At 39.5% G+C, this 17,127-nt stretch overlaps 1 protein-coding gene across 1 annotated transcript in view; it reads right to left on the minus strand.

The window, feature by feature from the left end:
• Positions 1-17,127, minus strand: part of RRN3 (RRN3 homolog, RNA polymerase I transcription factor) — a 48,660-nt gene continuing 31,533 nt past the window's right edge. Inside the window, exons 16-18 of the mRNA XM_037814192.1 lie at positions 3,873-4,025; positions 2,791-2,878; positions 1-1,895 (exon numbers count right to left, since the gene is read on the minus strand). Coding sequence (XP_037670120.1) covers positions 1,713-1,895; positions 2,791-2,878; positions 3,873-4,025 — 424 coding nt within the window. The 3' untranslated portion in view covers positions 1-1,712. The remainder of the gene's footprint in view (positions 1,896-2,790; positions 2,879-3,872; positions 4,026-17,127) is intronic.

A 17,127-nucleotide genomic window follows, 5' to 3' on the forward strand; every position in this document is an offset into this window, starting at 1 on the left:
TTTATGTGAGAGCTCTCTTTATTAAGGTACCTTCCTTTATTGGCATAAGAACAAAAGTTCCAGATTATGTCAGTTTTATTTTCAAATGTTTTTTCCTCTCCTGAAGCTCCTGCTTTGAAATTAAACACCTATTTGTCAATACATCATACTACATTAAAACTACTCTCCATCCCACAAAGAAGACTCCACTTAGCATTAACGTCAGTAGACACATTTTCATTTACTCATTTTATCCAGTATAAAAAAATTCCACTTTTTGTCAGCAGTTAAAAAACAGAGAACCTTTAAGGTTCTCAAATGACTTTTCACCATGTCACTGAAAGAACATTTCAAAACCCAAACTTTTTAATGCAATTAAAAATTTCTATTTTCCAAAATGTTATTTACTGACTGAAAATCAAATTCTAAATTACCGTCCATGTAATTATACAAGTGTACAGAGCCCTAGGAAAGAGCAAATATTAGAAAATATCTGTGATGAAGAAAATACTGCTTGCTTTTAAATAAAGAACAGAAATATTGGCAGAAAAATAAATACATTTGAAGATGCCTATTTTCACAAGTAAGCAAAAAGGTACACACAAAGAATGATGCTAAAATACTTATGGGGTTCAAAATGACTCCTGTACAAATCTGTTATAAAGCGAGGTTGTCTTGACTCCCCCTCTCTGGGGATTTAGTTATAAAAATACAAAAAGAGCCTCACTGGAAGAGGATTTCATACAGCTGAACCCATGATATGAACAGCTATTAGGCTACAGCACAAACGTCAGCCTCTTGTGCTAGCAAAATCACTGCACCAAAACAACTAAAAAAACTGTATTTCATGTTTGGACAAAGAAATTCTCAAAATGATCAACTGATGCTGGTCAGTAAAAACTTGCTGTTCCATTTTACTATAAATAAACAGTTCCAGCTCTAACAGTACTTTTGAGAGACTAAGGGTAAAATACTGTGAATATATTTTAGAAAAATCCAAACCAATTTTCAGCCAATGTGAATTACATTTACTTGGAAATCCATTTTTCTTTTAAATTCAGGTTTACAGTGCACAAGTGTATTATCTGTCTGCTTCTTATTCCCTAAAACCTCTGTCTCTTCCCTCCTGGCATTTATTGGTCTTTCATGTCCCTGGTGAGATTATCTCTTTGAGTGCCAGCTCCAACTCTGGGCATCCCAGGCTAGCTCTGGTCATTTCCCCACTTTCCAGCTAGATCCCACATACAGATACAATTACAGCAGAAGGCAAACAATGTATCCAAAATAGACACACTCTAATTCAAGACTTTAAATAGTGTCCTGCAAGATTTTTCACTGAAAAGAAATCAAATCAACACAGTCCTGTGACTATGGCTTTGACAAAAACCTGTTTAAGATGCAACTGTTAAAACAGACTGATACTGATTAGAAATTTCACAATAATTATGTCAGAAAGTCATAACACAAAAAATGTATACATTAAATATACAAACAGCCTTCAACGTTTGTCATCAACTTCACTGCAAAATATTGCACATGATATTCAACATTTTCCTTTTGTCTATAAGGGGAGCAAAACAGGAAAAAAAAACACAACCCTATCTGTTCAGACACTAGATTAAGTCTAGCTTGAAAGTAAGATGCATAAGGCATGTACTTGTTCTAGTTCAATGTGATGCTCAAACAGTAGGAACTTCAGTACCAAAGGGCAAGATGGGGAGAAATGTGGTGTCTCACTCACAAATCCTCGGTATGAGACGGGACTGGTCTGGTATATATAACACCGGGGGGGAGCCCATACTACTTGAGGGGCTTTGGAAATGTGAGTCAAAGGAGCTCGGCGTAATCCCAATCATAGGATCATTCTGGGGGACTTCACCTTTCAGAAAATCATCATCTTCATCTTCTACCATCTCCTGTGTAAACAACACAGATTATCAATAAGATCACAAGTGGCAGCTGAAGAGCTTTCAAGAGTTCCTTTCCTCAGGAATGTGCTACTTCCGTAAAGATAAAGGTTAAGAAAATATCGGAAGCAATTCTGAAAGCTTCCTCTGATATGTTCTTCTTTATTACAAATCAAGGACATAATTACTTAACACACTTTGTAACTATCTGTTGAAAGTCTGATTTTCAAACAGATTTTTAAGCTTAGTGAGGGAAGTGCAATGCCATGTTATCTCACTAAGTGTTACAGCCCTTGTATCTAACACAATGGGCCTCCCTGCCCCATGCAAAATATAAAGAAAAGCACACAATGGCCTTTTCAATGGTTATTTATGAGATAAGGGACAGGCATATTAAAGCTGACTTTTAATGTGGAAATAAATGTGCTACAAAGAAAAAGAATGACACTATTTATTACTGGATTATAATTTTTTCCTTTGGCAATAACTGACTCAGCTCCACCCAATGCGTACTGGAGGATATGCTGCAAATCTGTATCTTTACCACATATTCACAAAGATCTACAAAATTAATGTAATCATCCAGTATAATGTCAACATAAGGCAATTTGAGATTGTTACTTGGTGGCAGTAAGTGATAAAGATCTAAATTTAAATTTGTTTGGCTAATTTTCTATTAACTTTTACTTCCAAAGCCAGGATGTGAAGTGTATGGTTTAAAAATTAATTAAACAACAACAACAAAAAACATGTCTTTTCAGAAGAAGAACTAAACTGCACTTGGAATTTTTAAAAGCAAAATAAAATAAAATTTAGTATTTTTTAAGCATAACATTGCTGTTTACTATTTGACTGGGATCTGTCAAAGGAGCTTCCCAGATAGTATATGGAATCATAAATTTACCTTCTTAATGGGTTTCTTAAACTCCTGAAGCTCTTCAGCATTCATGTCTTCCCATATCTGATAAATAGGATCAATGAATTTCTTTGACCTGTCAACAAAGGTAACATCAGCTAAATGACATTTCACAGTTAAATACTATAGAGGATGTCAAAGCATATTTAGCTCTTTTCTCACAAGACCCATCTCCCAAAGTCAAGAGTGAAAATTATGGTCCAACAATCAGTGTCAAAAGATACTATATGCAAGTACCGTAACTAATGTAGGCTCTTTCAAGTGTCCATCCACTCATATAGATTAAATATTGCATCTACTGTGTCTCATCTTTTCATTTTCAAGTGAAATTGTTTCTAAACTTGGCAAAGACTGACACCAGAATTACTGTTTATCCAAATGAAAACTAAATTACAATATTCTGGAGCTTCCTTTTCTATATTACTACAGTAACTTGCTGCAAAGTAAGAAGTCTGGGAAAAACAACTAATCTGGTTTTTTTAGTCAACCAAGATTCGGGAAATCAGGCAATCTCAATTCACAGTGCTGCTAGTTAGAAACTGCATAATAAGCAAAAATCTGTCTTCCTTAAATAGATGCAAAGTTAATGCTTGGTGGTTTTCCAGAATTATCAGTGTCAATAAAAAGCTTGGCTTTTGTTAATCCTGTACTGAATAGTATATGATGTGGTCTCTAGAGGAAGGAGTAAGTCACATGGCAAAAAATTAATCTGAGCTAAGAAAAGGCAGCCCAATCCCTATCACAGCACGTTGAGATATACTTAAGCTCTTATGTTTCAGCCAACAGGTTTAGAGAAGAAAAAAAATCAAACAAGCAAAAAACCTTTGGTGTCAATCTGGGCTCTTCCTGAGGTAAAGCTCTACCAACCCTGTGTACGCAGTAGACTGTGACAGTCATTTTCTACCTGGGGCCTGTGAACTATGTGCAAGGAGACCATGAGACTCTAATGAACAGCAAGGAAGGGCCACTTATGACAAAGAATACCTAAATCCCAATCTTGAGAAAAACATATATATACATATAACATTTAAATTTACCGCTGTCAGCATCAATTATTTAAGAGTACCTACCTCTTAAGAACACAAGGATCAAAGGGGAAGAAGGTGTCAAGTGGATTTGTGCAGGTATGCACGGAGTCCCCTCCAGCTGTACTTCGAATAACTGGTAGCATCTGGCGATTATTCCTCTCAATGATAGTGTAGCAGAAGACTAGCTGGTATTTACTGTGGGACACCAAAACCAACACAGACCGAGGCATTTACATGCTGGAATTACTCCACAGGGACACAATGATTTACAAGTGACAATTATACTGACCACATAAATATTGCTGAACATTACCAGAGCAAACAAAATAACATAAAGCAGAAACTAATGCTTTCAGGGTACAGTTCTCAGTGTCTACTATTTACAAGTTTGATAAGAAAGGAAATGTAGCCACCACTCAGAAGCTCTATGGGATTGGGTGTAGATTAATAGGTATTACTCACTAAAAATTAAAATGCTTGCAGAGTACAAGTTTGTAAAATTACGTGGCTGTCTTTTTTTTTAATGTTTGCAAAACAATTAAAGGATTGGTGAAATAGAAATTAAAGAATTAGTGAAAAGAAGTAGTGGTTATTGGTGGAGAAACTTGGTTGGTGATAAAGAAGAAATTAGGACTTTCCTGAGGGAAGAACACAGGGTTGAAAGAAGTCAGGAATTCACCTCCCACGCCCTCCTCCCACAACAGTTCTTCAAAATATGTATTCTAAGGTTCTCAGATCACTACTGCAACTTTACACAACATACTTCTATTTCTGTTCCATTAGTCAAGGACTGTATTTGATTCCCTGCTCCTGGTGGGAGTGCAAACCAGCAAAAACCGCATTGAAAAACAACTGGTAATATCTGCTAAAGCCTTTTTCACAAGGCAGGTGCATCTCCTACATCTGAGCAATTGCACTTTTGGGTATGACAAGGAAGTGTGAGCCTGCACACCAAGACACACAGACTGTTCCTAAGCTGTTGTTCTCATTACTGAAAAATAAACAGAGGAGAGGAGGGGCAAGATGGCGGCAATAGAGAGGTGTGGAATTTAGTTAGTTCCCTGGAGCAACTAATAAACAACCAAGAACAACTAGCAAATAATCTGGAACAACTGCTAGGGGACAACCGTGACTCCACACATTGTACACCAACCTGGATTGGGTGGAATGGCTGAGATCGCAGCATAAACTCTTTAAGTAAAAACTGTGGAACTGTACCAGGAGCTCCCTCCCCTGATGGTAGGCTGAGCTGCAAGACCTTGCTGTGGGAGAAAGCAGCATTCCTGAAGCAAGCAAATATAGCTCAGCCTAGCTCCAACTGGGGTTTTAGTCAACAAATGTGGACTGCTGAATACAAGCTACAAACATAAACGAACCCCTAACAAGCAGCAAAGTATCCTGAGGTCGCTCCCAGTGGAGAAGAGGTGGGGCTGACAGGGAACAAAATTAATTAAAAAAAAAAAAAAAGGAAAAATACAGAGGCTTTTAAAGATGACTGACCTTAGAGAGCCAAAAAATACCTGTGCCCCGGGAAAGGGAGCCCAGAAGACTGGGTGCTCTCTCTGACCAATGGGGGAAACTGGAGGACTGTGGACTGGCTCTGAAAGGGGACTTTCTTTCGCTTTTCCTCTCTCTCAGCCTGAGGGCTCAGTGGAGAGAGCCTCAGCCATTTTCATTTCACAGTGCTCTGACACAGACAGGGGTGGAGTTAACAGAGTCAGAGAGGATTATTACAAAGGAGTAATCCAAATGCAGAAGATAGCTCCCTAGGGGGTGTATCTTCCCTAAGAGGAAGGAGGTGGGGCCCAGCTCTAGTGCCAGTCCTCCCTTCAGAACTCAGACCCCAGGGCCTGGGGGAAAACAGTCAAAACAGAAACAATCTAAGCAGAGAATTAAAGGGGCCACACCTCCTTACACCAGTCGGGAGAAACAGGCTGACAGGCGCTACCTGCTGGGAAGGTTAGGAAAAGCACAAAAGCTATAGGACTCATAGGAAAGCCAGTCAATCTTCTAAGACACACTCTCAGGGAAACTTGACACTGAATACAGCCCCATTCTGGGACCTGAACCTGGCCTGGTCTGGGAAAATCTGATTGGGGTAACCAAGGAAACCAGATGCCCAGACAACAGAAAACTACAAATTACACTAGGGAAAACGAAGATATGGCCCAGTCAAAGGAACAAACTTACACCTCAATTAAGATACAGTTGAGATAATATTTCACTTTAATGAAACAATCAAATAAAAATTTTCAAAGAAATATGCTAAATCAATTCAAAAACCAAGTCAAGAGATGAAGGATATAAAGAAAACACTGGGCAAAGGTACAAATCAAAAGTTTGAAAAAACAACTGGAAGAATCTAAGGATATGAAAGGCACAACACAAGAGAGGAAAGACACAATGGAAACATACAACAGCAGATCTCAAGAGGCAGAAGAAAACACTCAGGAACAGGAGAACCAGACACCTGAAATCCTACGCACAAAAGAACAGATAGGGAAAAGAATGGAAAAACATGAGCAACGTCTCAGGGAATTGAATGACAATGTGAAACGCATAAATGTACATGTCATGGGTGTCTCAGAAGAAGAGAAGGGAAAAGGAGCAGAATAATAGAGGAAATAATCAATGAAAATTTCCCATCTCTTATAAAAGACATAAAATTACAGATCCAAGAACTGCAGCATACCCCAAACAGAATAGATCTGAACAGACCTATGCCAAGACACTTAATAATCAGATTATCAAATGTCAAAAACAAACAGAGAATCCTGGAGGCAGCAAGAGTAAAGTGATCCATCATATACAAAGGAAGCTTCATAAGACTGTGTGTGGTTTTCTCAGTAGAAACCCTGGAGGCAAGAAGGAAGTGCTGTGATATCTTTAGGCTACTGAAAGAGAAAAACCGCCAACCAAGAATCCTATATCTGGCAAAGCTGTCCTTCAAATATGAGGTAGAGACTAAAATATTATCTGACAATGAGAGAGTCTGTGAACAAGATACCTGCGCTACAGATAGGAAAAGACAGGAGTGAGAAGTTTGGAACACAATTTTGGGTGATGGTAACAAAACAATGCAAGTACACTGAACAAAGATGACTGTGATTATGGTTGAAAGAGGAAGGTTAGGAGCATGTGGGACACCAGAAGGAAAGAGGAAAAATAAAGACTGGTACTGTATAACTCAGTGAAACCTAGAGTACTCAACAATTGTGATAAAATGTACAAATATGTTTTTACATGAGGGAGAACAAATGAATGTCAACCTTGCAAGGTGTTAAAAATGGGGCAGTACTGGGGGAAAAATACAATCATGCAACCTAGAGACTATAGTTAACAGAAACATTGTATTATGCATCCTTTAATGTAACAAAGACAATATACCAAAGCTAAATGCCTATAAAAGGGGGATATAAGGGAAGGGTATGGGACTCTTGGCATTGGTGATGTTGTCTGACTTTCATTGTACTTTAGTTTAATTCTATCTTTCCTGTTGTTGCTTTTTAGCTGTCATTTTTTTTTCTTCCTTTTTCTTCTTCTTTTGTCTCTACCTTCTTTGACTCTTCCTCCTCCTTTGTGGAAAAAAAATGGAGATGTCCTTATATAGATAGTGGTGATGGTGGTGAATGCCTAAATACGTGATTATACAGGGAATCATTGATTATTCACTTAGGACAGAATGTATGGTGGGTGAACGAAGCCGCCTTAAAAAAAAAAACAGGTTGATGAAGAAACCCTGAGGGCACCATATTGAGTAAAATAAGTCAGACACAAAAGGACAAACATTGCATGGTCTCAATGATATGATATGAATTATAATATGTAAACTCATAGACACGAAATATAAGTTACCAAGACTTAGAACAATGCTAAAGAATGGGGAGCAGTTGCTTATTATGGGCAGAATGTTTAACTAGGTTGAACTTAAGTGTTTGGAAATGGGCAGAGGTGACATAAGCACATTGTGAGAACAACTAACAGTGCTGAATGGTGTGTGAAGGTGGTGGAAAGGGGAAGCTTAGAGTCATGTATGTCATCAGAAGGAAAGTTGGAAGTTAAAATATGGGAATGTATAAAACAGTGAATCTTCTGGTGGACCATCTCTGTGATTAACTGTAAGAATATTAGAAATCTCTCTCATGAACTAGAACAAATGTAAGACACTATAACTATAAGTTAATAAAAGACGGGTATATAGGGAAAAATATACCTATTGCAAACTATGTACTACAGTTGGTAGTATTTTCACATTCTTTCATCAACAGTAACAAATGTACTATACCAATCTATGAGTCAATAATGGAGGGGGGCTGGTTAGGGGTATGGGAGGATTTGAGTTTTCTTTTTTGTTTTTATTTCTTTTCTGGAGTAATGAAAATGTTCTAAAAATTGAAAAAAAAATAATTGTGGTGATGGGTGCACAGCTATATGATGGAACCATGGGCAATCTGATTGTGCACTTTGGATGACTGCATGGTATGTGAACAATCTCAATAAAATTTAATTAAAAAAAAAAAAAAAGAACAGCTCAAATCCCAACAAAGAATTGGTTTTAAAAACTAATAGAGAGGTCGGGCAAGATGGCGGCACAGAGAGGAGTGGAAGCTAAGTAGTCCCCCTGGAACAACTACAAAAAACCAGAAATAACTAGTAAATAATACAGAATAACTGCGGGGGGACAAACGAGACCATCCACTCATCATACACCAAAGAGAATTGGGAGGAATGCCCGAGAACACAGCATAAAATCTGTAAGTAAAATCTGCGGAACCAAGTCCTGAGACCCCCTCCCCCATAGCCCGAGCTGCAAAGCCTTGTGGTGCCAGAGAGAAGCTCTCTCCCAGCAAGCGAATACAGCTCAGCTGAGCTCCAACTGGGGTTTTAAGTAGCGAGTGTGAACTGCTCACTACAGGTACGCACCCCCAAAAAACAGACAGAGGATTTGGGTGATGACTGACCTTGGAGAGCCTTGGAGGGGGCTATCTGATTATTTTTCAGCTCAGTGGAGAAAGCCCCAGTCATTTTCAGTTTCCAGGGCTGTGAAGCGGAGAAGGGTGGAGACAGCACAAGCAGAGAGCAAGACCATTGAAATGCTAATGACCTCCACCTGAGGGGTCTGTCTTCTCTAGGAGGAAACGGGTGGGGCCCTTTCCATTCAGAACCAGACCCCAGAGCCTGGGGGAACACGGACACACTGCCTCACACCAGTCAAGAATTACAGGCTAACAGGCGTCACCTGCTGGGCAGAAAAGCACAGTGACCCGAGGCATCAAAGGGTGGAGCAATTTTCTAAGACACACCCGCAGGGAAACCAGATACTGAATACTTCTTCCCTCTGGGACCTGAGCCTGTTCTGGTCTGGGAAACCTGATTTGGATAACCAAGGAAACCATGCCTAGACAACAGAAAATTGCAACCTACACTAAGAAAAACAAAGTTATGGCCCAGTCAAAGGAACAAACGTACACTTCAACTGAGATACAGGAATTTAAAAAACTAATGCTAAATCAATTCAAAAAGTTTAGAGAAGATACTGCAAAAGAGATAAAGGGGGGCAAGATGGCAGACTGGTGAGCTGTATGTTTTAGTTACTCCTCCAGGAAAGTAGGTAGAAAGCCAGGAACTGCGTGGACTGGACACCACAGAGCAATCTGTCTTTGGGCATACTTCATACAACACTCATGAAAACGTGGAACTACTGAGATCAGCGAAATCTGTAAGTTTTTGTAGCCAGGGGACCCGCGCCCCTCCCTGCCAGGCTCAGTCCCGTGGGAGGAGGGGCTGTCAGCTCCGGGAAGGAGAAGGGAGAACTGCAGTGGCAGCCCTTATCGGAAACTCACTCTACTGATCCAAACTCCAACCATAGATAGACTGAGACCAGACACCAGAGAATCTGAGAGCAGCCAGCCCAGCAGAGAGGAGACAGGCATAGAGAAAAAAAACAACACAAAAAACTCCAAAATAAAAGCAGAGGATTTTTGGAGTTCTGGTGAACATAGAAAGGGGAAGGGCAGAGCGCAGGCCCGAGCTCAGGCCCTGAGGCGCATATGCAAATCCCGAAGAAAAGCTGATCTCTCTGCCCTGTGGACCTTTCCTTAATGGCCCTGGTTGCTTTGTCTCTTAGCATTTCAATAACCCATTAGATCTCTGAGGAGGGCACTTTTTTTTTTTTTTTTTTTTAAATCCTTTTTTCTTTTTCTAAAACAATTACTCTAAGAAGCCCAATACAGAAAGCTCCAAAGACTTGCAATTTGGGCAGGTCAAGTCAAGAGCAGAACTAAGAGAGCTCTGAGACAAAACACAATAATCCAGTGGCTGAGAAAATTCACTAAACACCACAACTTCCCAAGAAAAGGGGGGTGTCCGCTCACAGCCATCATCCTGGTGGACAGGAAACACTCCTGCCCATCGCCAGCCCCATAACCCAGAGCTGCCCCAAACAACCCAGTGTGACGGAAGTGCTTCAAATAACAGGCACACACCACAAAACTGGGCGTGGACATTAGCCTTCCCTGCAACCTCAGCTGATTGTCCCAGAGTTGGGAAGGTAGAGCAGTGTGAATTAACAAAGCCCCATTCAGCCATCATTTCAGCAGACTGGGAGACTCCCTACACAGCCCAGCAGCCCAGAACTGCCCTGGGGGGACAGCACTCACCTGTGACATAGCACAGTCATCCCTCAACAGAGGACCCGGGGTGCACGGCCTGGAAGAGGGGCCCGCTTGCAAGTCTCAGGAGCCATACGCCAATACCAAGGACTTGTGGGTCAGTGGCAGAGACAAACTGTGGCAGGACTGAACTGAAGGATTAGACTATTGCAGCAGCTTTAAAACTCTAGGATCACCAGGGAGATTTGATTGTTAGAGCCACCCCCCATCCCTGACTGCCCAGAAACACACCCCATATACAGGGCAGGCAACACCAACTACACACGCAAGCTTGGTACACCAATTGGACCCCACAAGACTCACTCCCCCACCCACCAAAAAGGCTAAACAGGGGAGAACTGGCTTGTGGAGAACAGGTGGCTCGTGGACGCCACCTGCTGGTTAGTTAGAGAAAGTGTACTCCACGAAGCTGTAGATCTGATAAATCAGAGATAAGGACTTCAATTGGTCTACACATCCTAAAAGAACCCTATCAAGTTCAGCAAATGCCACGAGGCCAAAAACAACAGAAAATCATAAAGCATATGAAAAAACCAGACGATATGGATAACCCAAGCCCAAGCACCCAAATCAAAAGATCAGAAGAGACACAGCACCTAGAGCAGCTACTCAAAGAACTAAAGATGATCAATGAGACCCTAGTACGGGATACAAAGGAAATCAAGAAGACCCTAGAAGAGCATAAAGAAGACATTGCAAGACTAAATAAAAAAATGGATGATCTTATGGAAATTAAAGAAAATGTTGACCAAATTAAAAAGATTCTGGACACTCATAGTACAAGACTAGAGGAAGTTGAACAACGAATCAGTGACCTGGAAGATGACAGAATGGAAAATGAAAGCATAAAAGAAAGAATGGGGAAAAAAATTGAAAAAATCGAAATGGACCTCAGGGATATGATAGATAATATGAAACGTCCAAATATAAGACTCATTGGTGTCCCAGAAGGGGAAGAAAAGGGTAAAGGTCTAGGAAGACTATTCAAAGAAATTGTTGGGGAAAACTTCCCAAATCTTCTAAACAACATAAATACACAAATCATAAATGCTCAGCAAACTCCAAATAGAATAAATCCAAATAAACCCACTCCGAGACATATACTGATCACACTGTCAAACACGGAAGAGAAGGAGCAAGTTCTGAAAGCAGCAAGAGAAAAGCAATTCACCACATACAAAGGAAACAGCATAAGACTAAGTAGTGACTACTCAGCAGCCACCATGGAGGCGAGAAGGCAGTGGCACGATATATTTAAAATTCTGAGTGAGAAAAATTTCCAGCCAAGAATACTTTATCCAGCAAAGCTCTCCTTCAAATTCGAGGGAGAGCTTAAATTTTTCACAGACAAACAAATGCTGAGAGAATTTGCTAACAAGAGACCTGCCCTACTGGAGATACTAAAGGGAGCCCTACAGACAGAGAAACAAAGAAAGGACAGAGAGACTTGGAGAAAGGTTCAGTACTAAAGAGATTCGGTATGGGTACAATAAAGGATATTAATAGACAGAGGGGAAAAATATGACAAACATAAACCAAAGGATAAGATGGCTGATTCAAGAAATGCCTTCACGGTTATAACGTTGAATGTAAATGGATTAAAGTCCCCAATTAAAAGATACAGATTCGCAGAATGGATCAAAAAAAATGAACCATCAATATGTTGCATACAAGAGACTCATCTTAGACACAGGGACACAAAGAAACTGAAAGTGAAAGGATGGAAAAAAATATTTCATGCAAGCTACAGCCAAAAGAAAGCAGGTGTAGCAATATTAATCTCAGATAAAATAGACTTTAAATGCAGGGATGTTTTGAGAGACAAAGAAGGCCACTACATACTAATAAAAGGGGCAATTCAGCAAGAAGAAATAACAATCGTAAATGTCTATGCACCCAATCAAGGTGCCACAAAATACGTGAGAGAAACACTGGCAAAACTAAAGGAAGCAATTGATGTTTCCACAATAATTGTGGGAGACTTCAACACATCACTCTCTCCTATAGATAGATCAACCAGACAGAAGACCAATAAGGAAATTGAAAACCTAAACAATCTGATAAATGAATTAGATTTAACAGACATATACAGGACATTACATCCCAAATCACCAAGATACACATACTTTTCTAGTGCTCACGGAACTTTCTCCAGAATAGATCATATGCTGGGACATAAAACAAGCCTCAATAAATTTAAAAGGATTGAAATTATTCAAAGCACATTCTCTGACCACAATGGAATACAATTAGAAGTCAATAACCATCAGAGACTTAGAAAATTCACAAATACCTGGAGGTTAAACAACACACTGCTAAACAATCAGTGGGTTAAAGAAGAAATAGCAAGAGAAATTGCTAAATATATAGAGACGAATGAAAATGAGAACACAACATACCAAAACCTATGGGATGCAGCAAAAGCAGTGCTAAGGGGGAAATTTATAGCACTAAACGCATATATTAAAAAGGAAGAAAGAGCCAAAATCAAAGAACTAATGGATCAACTGAAGAAGCTAGAAAATGTACAACAAACCAATCCTAAACCAAGTAGAAGAAAAGAAATAACAAGGATTAAAGCAGAAATAAATGACATAGAGAACAAAAAAACAATAGAGAGGATAAATATCACCAAAAGTTGGTTCTTTGAGAAGATCAACAAGATTGACAAGCCCCTAGCTAGACTGACAAAATCAAAAAGAGAGAAGACCTACATAAACAAAATAATGAATGAAAAAGGTGACATAACTGCAGATCCTGAAGAAATTAAAAAAATTATAAGAGGATACTATGAACAACTGTATGGCAGCAAACTGGATAATGTAGAGGAAATGGACAATTTCCTGGAAACATATAAACAACCGAGACTGACCAGAGAAGAAATAGAAGACCTCAACCAACCCATCACAAGCAAAGAGATCCAATCAGTCATCAAAAATCTTCCCACAAATAAATGCCCAGGGCCAGATGGCTTCACGGGGGAATTCTACCAAACTTTCCAGAAAGAACTGACACCAATCTTACTCAAACTCTTTCAAAACATTGAAGAAAATGGAACACTACCTAACTCATTTTATGAAGCTAACATCAATCTAATACCAAAACCAGGCAAAGACGCTGCAAAAAAGGAAAACTACCGGCCAATCTCCCTAATGAATATAGATGCAAAAATCCTCAACAAAATACTTGCAAATCAAATCCAAAGACACATTAAAAAAATCATACACCATGACCAAGTGGGGTTTATTTCAGGCATGCAAGGATGGTTCAACATAAGAAAATCAATCAATGTATTACAACACATTAACAAGTCAAAAGGGAAAAATCAATTGATCATCTCAATAGATGCTGAAAAAGCATTTGACAAAATCCAACATCCCTTTTTGATAAAAACACTTCAAAAGGTAGGAATTGAAGGAAACTTCCTCAACATGATAAAGAGCATATATGAAATGCCCACAGCCAGCATAGTACTCAATGGTGAGAGACTGAAAGCCTTCCCTCTAAGATCAGGAACAAGACAAGGATGCCCGCTATCACCACTGTTATTCAACATTGTGCTGGAAGTGCTAGCCAGGGCAATCCGGCAAGACAAAGAAATAAAAGGCATCCAAATTGGAAAAGAAGAAGTAAAACTGTCATTGTTTGCAGATGATATGATCTTATATCTAGAAAACCCTGAGAAATCGACGATACAGCTACTAGAGCTAATAAACAAATTTAGCAAAGTAGCGGGATACAAGATTTATGCACATAAGTCAGTAATGTTTCTATATGCTAGAAATGAACAAACTGAAGAGACACTCAAGAAAAAGATACCATTTCCAATAGCAACTAAAAAAATCAAGTACCTAGGAATCAACTTAACCAAAGATGTAAAAGACCTATACAAAGAGAACTACATAACTCTACTAAAAGAAATAGAAGGGGACCTTAAAAGATGGAAAAATATTCCATGTTCATGGATAGGAAGGCTAAATGTCATTAAGATATCAATTCTACCCAAACTCATCTACAGATTCAATGTAATCCCAATCAAAATTCCAACAACCTACTTTGCAGACTTGGAAAAGCTAGTTATCAAATTTATTTGGAAAGGGAAGATGCCTCGAATTGCTAAAGACACTAAAAAAGAAAAACGAAGTGGGAGGACTTACACTCCCTGACTTTGAAGCTTATTATAAAGCCACAGTTGCCAAAACAGCATGGTACTGGCACAAAGATAGACATATAGATCAATGGAATCTAATTGAGAATTCAGAGATAGACCCTCAGATCTATGGCCGACTGATCTTTGATAAGGCCCCCAAAGTCACTGAACTGAGTCATAATGGTCTTTTCAACAAATGGGGCTGGGAGAGTTGGATATCCATATCCAAAAGAATGAAAGAGGACCCCTACCTCACCCCCTACAGAAAAATTAACTCAAAATGGACCAAAGATCTCAATATAAAAGAAAGTACCATAAAACTCCTAGAAGATAATGTAGGAAAACATCTTCAAGACCTTGTATTAGGCGGCCACTCCCTAGACTTTACACCCAAAGCACAAGCAACAAAAGAGAAAATAGGTAAATGGGAACTCCTCAAGCTTAGAAGTTTCTGCACCTCAAAGGAATTTCTCAGAAAGGTAAAGAGGCAGCCAACTCAATGGGAAAAAATTTTTGGAAATCATGTATCTGACAAAAGACTGATATCTTGCATGTATAAAGAAATCCTACAACTCAATGACAATAGTTCAGACAGCCCAATTATAAAATGGGCAAAAGATATGAAAAGACAGTTCTCTGAAGAGGAAATACAAATGGCCAAGAAACACATGAAAAAATGTTCAGCTTCACTAGCTATTAGAGAGATGCAAATTAAGACCACAATGAGATACCATCTAACACCGGTTAGAATGGCTGCCATTAAACAAACAGGAAAGTACAAATGCTGGAGGGGATGTGGAGAAATTGGAACTCTTATTCTTTGTTGGTGGGACTGTAGAATGGTTCAGCCACTCTGGAAGTCAGTCTGGCAGTTCCTTAGAAAACTAGATATAGAGTTACCATTCGATCCAGCGATTGCACTTCTCGGTATATACCCGGAAGATCGGAAAGCAGTGACACGAACAGATATCTGCACGCCAATGTTCATAGCAGCATTATTCACAGTTGCCAAGAGATGGAAACAACCCAAATGTCCTTCAACAGATGAGTGGATAAATAAAATGTGGTATATACACACTATGGAATACTACGCGGCAATAAGAAGGAACGATCTCGTGAAACATATGACAACATGGATGAACATTGAAGACATAATGCTGAGCGAAATAAGCCAGGCACAAAAAGAGAAATATTATATGCTACCACTAATGTGAACTTTGAAAAATGTAAAACAAATGGTTTATAATGTAGAATGCAGGGGAACTAGCAATAGAGAGCAATTAAGGAAGGGGGAACAATAATCCAAGAAGAACAGATAAGCTATTTAACGTTCTGGGGATGCCCAGGAATGACTATAGTCTGTTAATTTCTGATGGATATAGTAGGAGCAAGTTCACAGAAATGTTGCTATATTAGGTAACTTTCTTGGGGTAAAGTAGGAACATGTTGGAAGTTAAGCAGTTATCTTAGGTTAGTTGTCTTTTTCTTACTCCCTTGTTATGGTCTCTTTGAAATGTTCTTTTATTGTATGTTTGTTTCCTTTTTAACTTTTTTTTTCATACAGTTGATTTAAAAAAGAAGGGAAAGTTAAAAAAAAAAAAAAAAAGAAAAGAAAAACAAGGAAAAAAAAAAAAAGATGTAGTGCCCCCTTGAGGAGCCTGTGGAGAATGCAGGGGTATTCGCCTACCCCACCTCCATGGTTGCTAACATGACCACAGACATAGGGGACTGGTGGTTTGATGGGCTGAGCCCTCTACCACAGGTTTTACCCTTGGGAAGACGGTTGCTGCAAAGGAGAGGCTAGGCCTCCCTATGGTTGTGCCTAAGTGCCTCCTCCCGAATGCCTCTTTGTTGCTCAGATGTGGCCCTCTCTCTCTGGCTAAGCCAACTTGAAAGGTGAAATCACTGCCCTCCCCCGTACGTGGGATCAGACACCCAGGGGAGTGAATCTCCCTGGCAACGTGGAATATGACTCCCGGGGAGGAATGTAGACCTGGCATCGTGGGACGGAGAACATCTTCTTGACCAAAAGGGGGATGTGAAAGGAAATGAAATAAGCTTCAGTGGCAGAGAGATTCCAAAAGGAGCCGAGAGGTCACTCTGGTGGGCACTCTTATGCACACTTTAGACAACCCTTTTTAGGTTCTAAAGAATTGGGGTAGCTGGTGGTGGATACCTGAAACTATCAAACTACAACCCAGAACCCATGAATCTCGAAGACAGTTGTATAAAAATGTAGCTTATGAGGGGTGACAATGGGATTGGGAAAGCCATAAGGACCACACTCCACTTTGTCTAGTTTATGGATGGATGAGTAGAAAAATAGGGGAAGGAAACAAACAGACAAAGGTACCCAGTGTTCTTTTTTACTTCAATTGCTCTTTTTCACTCTAATTATTATTCTTGTTATTTTTGTATGTGTGCTAATGAAGGTGTCAGGGATTGATTTGGGTGATGAATGTACCACTATGTAATG

The sequence above is a fragment of the Choloepus didactylus genome, chromosome 21 (assembly GCF_015220235.1).
Source record: "Choloepus didactylus isolate mChoDid1 chromosome 21, mChoDid1.pri, whole genome shotgun sequence".
Classification (NCBI taxonomy): domain Eukaryota; kingdom Metazoa; phylum Chordata; class Mammalia; order Pilosa; family Megalonychidae; genus Choloepus; species Choloepus didactylus.